Raw genomic sequence first — 12261 nt, 5'->3', positions numbered from 1 at the left:
TTTGTTTTGTTTTGATTTGTGGAGACTCCATGTGTGCAGAGTAGAAAAGGTCCATAGGGTTTTCAAGGTTGTGATCTTCTGGAAGCATTTGGCAGGCCTGTCTTCTGAGGAGCATCTGGGTAGGTTTAAACTGCCAGCCTTTCAGCCAGTAGTCAAGCACTGAACCTTTGCTTGAGCATTTCCCTAGGAAACCCAGGGAAAGCACCTTCCTGCCCTGCAGTGACTTGCTGTATTCTCTTCCAGAAAGATGCAATCACTCACTTTTCTCCAAGTCAGGCTGTTTTGAAAATTTTGTCTGGAAAAATGAATCATTTTCATGTCTTGATCAGTAAAATCCAATGTAGGGTGTATATACATATACATATCCCAGCAGGCAACCTGCCGCAATGTGAGGAAAATATTAGTAGTTCTCTTGCTATTTATGAAATCTTCTGTCTTAAATTTCAATTCTATTTTTATATTGTATATAATATTTTAGTGCAGTTGTATATGACTATGATTTGCAGGTAAATTAATATACCTGGTCACAGCATTTCTGCTGTTAGAGGAGTTCAATGAAAAAAAATTGGAGACCATATTTCTAAAGGTAAGGTCCTTATGTTGTTGCAGGCAGGTATTCTTTACTCTTGCATCCTGTTTAGTTTCTTTAATATGATTTTAGTAATTTAATTTTCATACTAAGTTAAAGCTTCAAAACTTCCTTGAACAAAACTGGTTTTATTTTTCAGACAGAAAAATCTGAAGCTTTTAAGAAGCAGTTTTTTTTTCTAGAGTTTTCTACAAAGCACAAGAGATAATTAGCCTGTAAAGTAAGCATTTTTCTTTACTGTTAGGACACTAAAAGTGTGTTTAGATCTACAGGTATTATTGAACACTACCTATGAGCAATATTCTCTGAAAAAGAGAAATCATGGAAAACATATAATTTCTTTGTTCAGGAATATAAATTGTGTTTTTGTAAATTATTGGGAAGAAAGTTTCATCATATCAGTGAATATTTATTTTATACTTCACACTAAGATCACGTATTAAATGAACTTATATCTAGAGTCAGTGGTGAAGAATGGCCGTCGTTCCTTACAAATAGTCTAACTTTAAAACTGTGTAATAAAAAGATAAAATAAGATATTAGCTTACATATTAATGTACTTGAATTTAAATGGCTGCCACTAAAGTGCATGAAGGAGCTCTGGTAGCATAGTGCCTAAGGCACTTGACTGCTAACCAGAAGGCTGGCAGTTCAAACCCACCAGCCACTCCTCGGAAGGAAGATGCTTCCGTAGTGATACTGCCTTGGAAATCCAAGGAGCGGTCGCTATGAGTCGGGTCTGACTCTAGGGCACATAACAACAACAACAAAGTGCATGAAATAACTTGTTTTATTAAGTAGGAAATGCTTCTATGATATTAATTTGCTTGTTGTTGTTGTTGTTACGTGTGGTCAAGTTGGCACAAACTAACAAAAATATGAAAATCTAAAATATGTAAGTGTATAGAGTGAGATTTGATGCCAGGCTTGGTGTTGCTTGCTTACTCCCACAATCCTGTGATGTTATTTCCATTTCATTTTATAGGAAATTTTCTGATCTGATTTTAGAACTTTGATATCATGGACCAAGGAAATAACTCAAGAGTAACTGAATTTGTGTTGCACAGTCTTTCCGGGCCTCGACAGCTACAACAATTCTATTTTGGTTTTTTCACCCTTTTCTATCTATCCACTGTGCTGGGAAACCTCCTCATTGTGCTCACAGTCCTTTCTGAACCTGCACTCCACACTCCAATGTACTTCCTGCTCAGCAACCTCTCCTTCATTGATGCATGTCTATCTACTTTTGCCACTCCCAGAATGATAGTTGACCTCCTCATGGAGCATAAGACCATCTCTTTTGAGGGCTGCATGGCCCAGATATTCTTTCAGCATGCACTTGCTGGTGGGGAAATGATGCTCCTAGTAGCTATGGCATATGACAGGTACGTAGCCATATGTCAACCCCTGCACTATGCAACCATTATGAATGTACGGAAATGCACAGGCCTTGTAGTGGGCTCCTTGCTTATTGGGCTTCTGCATTCAGGAAGCCAGTTAGTCTTCATAGTAAAACTTCCATTTTGTGGTCCTAATAATGTGGACAGCTTTTTCTGTGACCTTCCCTTCGTTATTAAACTTGCCTGCACTGATACCTATATCCTTGAGATACTGATGCTCTCATACAGTGAGATAATGGGTATGAGCTCCTTTGTGCTCCTGCTCATCTCCTACACAGTCATCCTGGTCACTGTGCGACGTCGATCCTCAGCAGGCATGGCCAAGGCCCGGGCCACCCTGACTGCCCATGTCACTGTGGTGACCCTCTTCTTTGGGCCCATGATCTTCATCTATGTCTGGCCTTTCAATGACTTCCCAGTGAATAAGGTTCTCTCGATATTCTATACTGTTTTCACCCCTCTCTTAAACCCCTTGATCTACACATTAAGAAATAAGGAGGTAATATTGGCAATGCAGAAACTGAGGAGGCGAAAATTAAGTTTCTAACAGTTTCTTGGTTTTCCTTTATGATAATGACAACCATAATAAAGACACCCACTTATATTCTATGCTAATCAAACTATTTGTATTTGAACCAAAATGTTAAATAGATTGAGGTAATTTCTTGTATATATAGTATAGGTGTTGCTAGCAATGTGAACTCTCACTACAAAGTACGTGAACTCTCACTACAAAGTATATAAACTTAAGAACTAAATAGTAATACCTTTGATGAACTCATTAAATGAACTCAGAAACCAGATTCAGAAAATAGATTCATGTACTTAAGCATGTAAAAGTAGCTTATTTAACCATGTTGCAAATAGCGAAACTGGGCCAACAATTAATGTTTCTTTGTCTCAGCGTACTAAATTAAAGTTCAGAATTGTTACTCAACGTTAGTGGATCAATGCCTACACACAAAAATGGATCTCTTTCTACATATTAATAGAAGTTTTTTTTTTTCTTCAATAGCACTGCTAAATGTATACCTCTGCTATATGTATTCTTTTACTTATTTCCGGGTCCTGCCATGTAATCTATACCACTTTTGATACTTAAGGTTATATGTCAATTTGACTTGGCCATGATTCCAGCAGTTTAGCAATTATGATGTAGTCATCTCCCATGATGTGAACTGATATAATGCAATCACCTCCATGATGAGATCTGCTGTGAGCAGCCAATCAGTTGAAGGGGTTTTCCTTAAAGGTGTGGCCTCCTTTCAATATATATGGATGTTCTGGAAAAGTCCTCTGGCTTTCTGCTGAGTGTGAGTCCTGCATCTTGTTGTCATCATCTGACCTCACGTTCTTTAGACCAGAGTTAGCTGCCTGCTATATTGCATGCTGATTTGGGGATTCATTAGTTTACACAGCCTGTGAGCCAGCATCTGGCCATCTTACCGGCTGATCTTGGATTCTTCAGCCTTCCTATACCATGAGTCAACAGTTTGACATCTTACCTCCAGTCTTAGGTTCATCAGACTCTGTAGCTATGTCAAACAGTTGAGGCCCCTAGCCTGATGTTTGATTCGGACTTTAGGACTTGCCAACTTTTACCACTTCATGAGCAATTTATTTGGGATAAATCTCTTTATCACTCAGTCTGTCTCTCTTCCTCTGTCTACCTACCTACCTATCTATAAGCATTTGTAAGTTTAACTGGATTTGCTACTGTAGAGAACCTAGCCTGAGATTCCACCCCCCCTTAAAATGAACAACTGTGAATACATATTTTTCAAAGCTCTCAAAAAGCATAACATCATTGTTTTGATTTTTTATAAGAAGTCTATATTTTCACTGTCTTTTGAATGACTATAAAGTATGAAATAGTATAGGATATATCTTCTTTGTTTTATTTATGGCATTTATTTTTATACTGAAAAACAAACCACTTTACTAAACATGAAAAATGGTTTTTCCCTTCTTTTGCCTATAAAATAATTATTTGATTTAGACAAAAACTATTATTCTTTTAAAAAAATTTATTTTGATATGGGTGAAAGTTTACAGAGCAAATTCATTTTCCACACAACAGTTCACACACATTTTGTTTCATGACATTGATTCCACTCCTCATAATGTACTATGTCTCTTCCCGCTTCCTTCCTGTGGTTACCTTTGCCTGGTGTCCTTCTTTCCTAGGAATTCCTTCCTCTGAGCTATCTCCCCATGCAAATACTTTCCTTCAGATCTCCCATGGTTGATTGTTCTATGGAGTGTGCCTATCTGGTGTAAATATTCACTGTGTATGCCTGTCTGTTTTTGACTGGAAGACATGAGAGTGAGCTCAGTTTCAAGGGCCATAGCCTCGGGAGTTTCACCAGTCTGTATCAGACCAGTAAGCCTTTTTTTTTTTTCTTTTCTTTTATGATTTTGAGTTTTGTTCCTATTTTCCTCCCATTCTCTCTAGGATCTCCTACACTGATCCTTTTCTGAGTAGCTGACAGTGGTAGCCAGGCACCATCTCGTTCTGACCTCAGGGTCATGAAGGCTGAGGTTCTCATGGTCTACTAGTTCTTTTGACTAATTGTTTTTGTTAGTCTTGGTTTTCTTCATTCTTCTTTGCTCCAGATGAGGAGAGACTAATTGTTGCATCTTAGATGACCACTTGCAAGCTTTAAGACCCTTGACACTATTCACCAATGTAGGACGTGGAATAATGCTTTTGTGTAGTATGTTATGCCAATTGAGCTTGATATCCCCTGTGACTGCAGTCCCTAGCCCATGAGTCTGACAACTCAGTCCCTCAGGGTGATTGGCTGAGGCTAAGAAATTGTTATAACTTTGCCCCTGATGGTGTAGTGCCTAAGGCATTTGACTGCTAACCCGAAGGCTGGCAGTTCAAACCCACCACCCAAGGAGGGGTCATTATGAATCATATCTGATTCCACAGCAGTGCGTTTTTTTTTTTTTTTTTTTAGCTCTATTATATATATGGGACTTCTTAAAGCACGTGCAAATAAAAATACAGAAATATCATCTGCCAAACTTATACCTGGTCATGACTATATTCCCTTTTGCCTAGACATAGCTGATTATTCAGCCTGTGTACCAGTATCCAGTTGTAGATTAATGTTTGTTACACTAATAATCCAGTATTATGTATGTAAAAGTGTTCATCTTTGTGGTCTGTACCTCTTGTGCACCTCTCTGTGTCTTTTGTTTCCTTAGAGTAATTGTGTTGGTTCTTCACTTTGGTATATTGCCTTTCCCTTCACCTAAATCAATTCTTGTCTCCTACATATGTAGCAGTTTTCCCTCCCCTCACTTCCCACCCCTGGTAACCAATAAAGAAAGTTTCTTTCCATATGTAAACCTTTCCTTGACTTTTTACAATAATGGACTCATAAAATATTTGTCCTTCTGTGTAATTGACTTATTTCACTCAGCATAATATATCCTCCAAATTCATCCACTTTATGAGGTGTTTCACGGATTCACATTATTCTCGAGTGTTGCAAAGTCTTTCATTATGGGTATGTACCATAGTTTGGTTATCCAATCCTCTGTTGATGGACACTTAGGTTGTTTCCATCTCTTTGCTATTGTGAATAGTGCCATGATGAACATGGGTGTGCATATTTCTATTCATTTCCTGGCTCTCACTTCTTAGGATATATACCTAGTGATGGGATTACTGGATCAACAAACCAAAAAAACAAACTCACTGGTGTTGAGTCAGATCTGACTCATAGCAAGCCCTCCTTGAGTTTCCAAGGTGATATCACTATGGAAGTAGATTGCCCAATCCTCCTTCCGAGGAATAGGTGATGGGTTTGAACTGCCACACTTCTAGTTAGCGATCAAATGTCTTAGGTACTACCCCACCATTCTTAATAATATTTTTTTTTTCCTATGAAGTTAATACTTCTATCAAATTCATGCTTATTCAACTTACCTTAGTAAATACGAAAATTTCCAAAACATTAAAGTAATGTAACATAATTAAATAGAATTTTTAAGTTTCAGAATAGTGTTTAATTTATAATTTTTCATACCAGTCATCATTTTAACTGAAATCACATTCTAATTTGAAACTGTCACCTTGATCATCTGACTTCTAGCATTTGACAGAAAAGACATCCAAAGTAAAGTTTTGCTTTTAAGAAGAGGTGGGAGAAATGGTAGTGTGGAATGGGATTTAAAACCAATTATCCTTTAAATACAGTTTAACTCACTTTCTCCTTTATAATTTCACCATTCTTTAAGGCCCTGCTGATTCTCTTCTGAAATTTAGAAAAAAAAAATCTAATATAGTATTGTATCATATGATGATTATTATATTGATTATAATGAAGTGAAAATTACATTCAATGGTCACTACAAGGAGCTCTGGTGGCGTAGTGGACAAAGCATTTGGTTGGAAACAAGAAAGTCAATGGTTCACACCCATCAGCTGCTCTGTGAAAGGAAGATAGGGCAATGTATTTCTGTAAATGTTTACAGCCTCAGAAACCCAATGGGGTCTCTAGGAGTTGGAATTGACTAGATAGCAGTGAGTCTATTTTTTTTTTTTTTTTGGTATGTAGGTGTAGGTAATAGGAATATCCATTAAAATGTTTCAACAAACAGATGTAGTGCTGGAGGTGCTTAATCATTTCAGCCAAGAAATTTGGAAGACAGCTGACAGCTGCCTAGCCAACTGAGTGGAAGAAATAAATATCTGTGCCCATTCCCAAGAAAAATGACCAAACACAATGTGGGAATTATCAAACCATATCATTAATATCACATGCAAGTAAAATGTTGCTGAAGATAATTCAAAAAAGTTTGCCACAATATATTGACAGGCAATTTCTGGAAATTTTAGATGGGTTCAGAAGAGGATGTGAAATGAATATCATTGCTGATGTCAGATGGATCTTGGTTCAAAGCAAAGAATACCAGAAAAAATATTTACCTGTGTTTTATTGACTATGTGAAGGCATTTGACTGTGGGGATCATAACAAATTATGGATAACATTGCAGACAATGAGAATTATAGAACATTTAATTGTGGTTGTAAGGAACCTGTAAGTAGAGCAAACTCACTGCTGTTGAGTTGGAACAGACTCATAGTGACCCCTCCTTGAGTTTCCGAGGTGGTATATCTATGGAATTAGATTGCCCCATGTTCCTTCTGAGGAGTGACTGGTGGGTTTAAACCACCAGCTTTCTGGTTAGCAGTCAAATACCTTAGGCACTACGCCGCCAGAGATCTTAGTAAATAGACCAAGAGGTTGTTTAAGCAAAACAAGGGGATACTGTGTGGTTTAAAACTAAGTAGGTTATACATCGGGTTGTTTCTTTTTACTATATTTATTCAATCTGTATGTTGAGCAAATAATCTGAGAAGCTGGATTATAAATAGAAAAATGCAGCATTGAGATTGGAGGAAGACTCTTCAACAACCTGTGAATATGCAGATGATACAACCTTGCTTGCTGAAAGTGAAGATGACTTGAAGCCCTTACTGATGAAGAGCAAAGATTACAATGTTCAATATGGACAATACTTCAACATAAAGAAAACAAAAATCCTCCCAATGGACCAAAAAGCAACATCACAATAAGTGGAGAAAACAATTGAAGTTGTCAGGGATTTAATTTTACTTGTTTTTCTGGTTACCTACTACTGCTCTGACAAGAATATACCACAAATGGGATGGCTTGAACAAAGAGGAGTTTATTCTCTAAGTCTGGAGGCTTTAAGTCCGAGTTCAAATTGCCAGGCTCTAGGGGCTGGGTGAAAGCCCCTCAGACTTGGGCTTCAGCTCTGCCTCCTGTTCCCAGACCACTGAAGCTGGGAACTTTTCTTCACTCAGCCTCTGGCTGCTGAAGCTGACAAACCCAAGGTCAGCAAGGAACAAAGCATAGTCCCAGTATTACCAAACCACACAACAGGACATTAATTCAAGTCCATTGAAAGTCCCAGGATTGGCAGAGCATGGCAATCTGCTGAACAACAAGTTGGCTACATGCAGGGTTCAAGCATGCCATTAGCTAACGACAATTCTCCAAGGCTTCTCCTTATGTACAGGAAGCAGATTGCATCCCTAAGGCAACTACTCATAGTAGATTCCACCATGGAATTGATTACCAGTCTCATCATGGGGAGTCCTACATCCAGCTGCCCAGCCACTCAGCCAGGCATAGCCAGATTGACACAGAAAGTTAACTACCACGCTGGTATCCACAATCAACACCCATGCAAGCAGCAGTCCAGAAATCAGATGTCATATTGCTGTGGGCAAATCTGCTGCAAAAGACCTTTAAACTGTTAATAATCAAAGATATAACTTTGAAAACTAAGATGTGTCTAACCCAAGCCCTGGTATTTTCAATCGCTTCATATGCATGTGACAGCTGGGCAATGTATAAGGAAGACTGACAAAGAGTTGATACCTTTGAATTGTGGTGTTGGCTAAGAATACTGAAAATACCATGGACTGCCAGAAGAACAAATAAATTTGTCCTGGAAGAAGTGCAGCTAGAGTGTTCCATAGAAGAGAGAGTAGCCAGAATTTGTCTCACCTACTTTGATAATGTTGTCAGAAGGGACCATTCCCTAGAGAAGGATATCATGCTTGGTAAAGTAGAGGGTCAGCAGAAAGAGAAAACCATCTATGAGATCAATTGACACAGTGGTAGCAATGATGAACTCAAACACTGCAAAGATTGTCAGGACAGCACAGGTCTGGGCAGTGTTTCTTTCTGTTGTACATAGTATCGCTATGAGTCAGAGCCAACCTGATGGCACCTAACAACAAGAAGAACAAGAGTGTGAAGCAGAATAGGTCCTTTGGACCTGAGACCCTTGGAGCCTATTTCTTTAGTGAAGGTGTGCTTTAGAAGAGCGTTCTGATTAGCACAAGGAAAAGTCCAAAAATTTATTCTAATTGATCAGATCTATGGATAGAAAAATTGTTTGCTCTTGGAAATTATAATCATATCATTCTTCATATATGAATTCAGTTTGAATTTAAACTCTGCATAGTCAGAAGAGCTTTAATCTGAAAAATTCTACACAAAATATACTTCACTCCAGAAGTCAATGACATTCTTGGGGTGTTTGGAAAGCTAAAGAAAAAGCCTGTCTGGTGGAACACACTCTTGACACTGGTCATACAAGATTTTGACACACAAAATCTTCCGAAATTTGAGTGTACAATCAAACTTACAAAACATAGGAGGAGTCTATCTACAAGACTTAGCAGGCAGAATAAATGGTAGACTAATATTTCCCAATTCGGTAAGTAGTAAACTATTATATGAAGGTTACAAAGTATATCTAAAAAGGTTAAATATTCAAAGTGAATATAAAAGAGATTTGTTGTTGTTGTTATGTGCCATCGAGTCAAACCCGACTCATAGCGACCCCTCCTTGGGTTTCCGAGGCAGTATCACTATGGAAGTAGGATTGCCCAACCTTCCTTCCGAGGAGTGGCTGGAGGGTTTGAACCGCCAGCCCTCTGGTTAGCAGGCAAGTGTCTTAGCCACTATGCTACCAGAGCTCCCTTATAAAAAAAAAAAGAGATAGTATTATAATAAAAAAAGCAAGTGAGTTATTCTTTTAGGAAGATTATTTTTTTCCTCCTCTGTGCTCCTTCTACTAAGTACCAGTGAAAAAATGGACATTTTCTGAAAAACAAATAAAATGCTCATTTGACTTTTGAATTAGCAGCTAACTGCTTAACTATTGTGCCACCAGAGCTTCTTTCTCTAAGTCAGTAGCGCCTAAGGCACTTAATTGCTAACCAGAAGGCTGATGGTTCAAACCCACCAGCTATGAGTCAGAAACGACTCGATGGTGGTGAGTTTGGTTTTTATGGTTAAATAAAGAAATGGTGAATCCAAACCTCATATTTTGTTATTTTAACAAATTTTCCTGAAAAGTAACAGAATAAGTGGGCAAAAATCAGTAGGAATACAGAAGATTTGAACAACACTATCAATCAATTTGAAATAGCTGATATGTAAAATACCACACCCAATACTATACAACACACATTCTTCCAAATGTACATGGCACTTTCAACAAGATAGTCTAAAAAGTCTTAATATATTTCAGGAGGTCATGTATGATTAAGAACCAATGGTATTGAAGGAAGAAGTCAATGCTGCACTTTGGAATTAGTTTAAAATAAGGCTCCAAAAATTGATAGAATACTCATTGAAATGTTTCAACAAACAGATGCAGCAGAGGAGGCCATTACTTATTTATTTCAAGATAGTTGGAAGACAGCTACTTGGCCAACAGATTGGAAGAGATCCAGATATGTGCCCATTAAAAAGAAAGGTGATTCAACAGAACACAGAAATTATCAACCCATATCATTAATTTGCACACCAAAAACAAAGAACTTCCTGAAATGCAAGCTGTATTCAGAAGAGGACATGGAATAAGGGATATCATAGCTGATGTCTTATGGGTCTTAGCTGAAAGAAAAGAATACCAGAAAGATGTTTACCTGTGTTTAATTGACTATGCTAAAGCATTGGACTATGTGGATCATAACAAATTATGGATAACATTGTAAATTATGGGAATCCTAGAACACTCAAGGAGCTCTGGTAGCATAGTGTCTAAGGCACTTGACTGCTAACCAGAAGGCTGGCGATTCAAACCCACCAGCCACTCCTCGGAAGGAAGTTGGGCAATCCTACTTTCGTAGTGATACTGCCTCAGAAACCCAAGGAGGGGTCGCTATGAGTCGGGGCCGACTCGACAGCATATTACAACAACAACAACAACAACAACAACAGAACACTCAATTGTGCTTTGGAGGAACCTGTATGTAGACTAAGAGGCTGCCACTTGGACAGAACAAGGGGATATTGCACTGTTTAAAATCTGAAGGGTGCATTCCAGTACGTTTCACCATACTTGCTCAATCTGTATGCTGAGCAAATAATCATAGAGGCTGGACTATATGAAGAAGAATGAATCATCAGGATTGGAGGAAGACTCATTAACAATCTGTGATCTGCAGATGACGCAAACTCGCTTGTTGAAAGTGAAGATGACTTGAAGCACTTACTGATGAAGGTCAAAGACTACAGATTTCAGTATGGATTGCTCCTCAACATAAAGAAAAAAAATATCACAACTGGACCAATTAGAAAAGATTGGTGTTGTCAGAGATTTCATGTTACTTGGATCCACAGTCAACTCCCATGGAAGCAGCAGTCAAGAAATCAGACGTTGTATTTCACTGGGAAAATCTAGTGCCAAAGACCTCTTTAAAGTGTTGAAGAGCAAAGACATCACTTGGAAGAGTAAAGTGTGCTTTACCCAAGCCATGATATTTTCAATAGCTTCATATGCATGTGAAAGCTGGGCAATGAATAGGAAGACAGGAGAAGAGTTGATGCCTTTGGATTTTGATATTTGCAAAGAATATTGAAAATACCATGGACTGCCAAAAGAATGAATAAATCTGTTCTGGAGGAAGGGCAACTAGAATTATCATTGGAAGCAAGAATGGCAAGACTTTGTCTCACCTATTTTGGTCATGTTGCCGGAAGGGTCCATTCCCTAGAGAAGAATATTCTGCCTGGCAAAGTGGAGGTCAGTGAAAAAGGGGAAGACCTTCAACAAGATGGACTGATACAGTGGCTGCAATGATGGGCTCAAGTATAACAAGCATTGTCAGGATGGTGCACGACCAGGCACTGTTTCTTTCTGTTGTGCATAGGGTCTCCGTGAGTCAGAGCTGAATCAATGGCACCAAACAACAATAACAACATATACTCTCTATAAGAGGTATACATTAGATATAAAGACACAAATAAGTTGGAAGTAAAATTTGGAAAACAGGTACACCTTGCAAACAATAAGCATAAGATAACAGGAGTGGCTTTACTAATATCAGATGAAATATCTTTTTTGAAAAATCACAACTGTAACCAAATTTTCCCCTTTAGAAACCAGAAAACAGGAGCAAGCTAAGACTAACACAAGCAAAAATACAAAGAGAGAGAGAAGAGAGAGAAAGGGAAAGGAGGGAATTGAAGTTAAAGAAAATAAATATGATAAAATAAATTTGTTGATTTTCTAAGAAAATATAAATTACCAAATTTGGCTAAGGAGGCAAAGAAAATTAAGGTTATGTAATCTAGAAATATTTCAGTACAGTAGAAGAAAGTAAAGCTTTTACCCTTAAGAATCACAAGACATATCAAGTTTGTGTACAACTTTTTTCAGACTTTAAAGAGCAAATAATACCAAGGAATAGAAATACAGTA

The 12261-nt window shown here is 38.0% G+C and overlaps 1 protein-coding gene across 1 annotated transcript; it reads left to right on the top strand.

Moving 5' to 3' along the window:
* Nucleotides 1-1609: 1609 nt before the first annotated feature.
* LOC103212056 (olfactory receptor 4K15-like) lies at nt 1610-2536 on the top strand. The gene has a single exon (XM_007958058.1). The coding sequence runs from the start codon at nt 1610-1612 to the stop codon at nt 2534-2536; it is 927 nt and encodes a 308-aa protein (XP_007956249.1).
* The last annotated feature ends 9725 nt before the right edge of the window (nt 2537-12261 follow it).

This window comes from Orycteropus afer, unplaced genomic scaffold (assembly GCF_000298275.1).
Source record: "Orycteropus afer afer isolate SDZICR_OR568_19922 unplaced genomic scaffold, OryAfe1.0 scaffold00844, whole genome shotgun sequence".
Taxonomy (NCBI): Eukaryota; Metazoa; Chordata; class Mammalia; order Tubulidentata; family Orycteropodidae; genus Orycteropus; species Orycteropus afer.
Note: the sequence above shows the minus strand (reverse complement) of the source record. Positions and strands in the feature narration are given on the sequence as shown.

Excerpts from the sequence above, each read along its gene's own strand:
- LOC103212056 (XM_007958058.1), top strand. The coding sequence starts at position 1,610 with ATGGACCAAGGAAATAACTCAAGAGTAACTGAATTTGTGTTGCACAGT.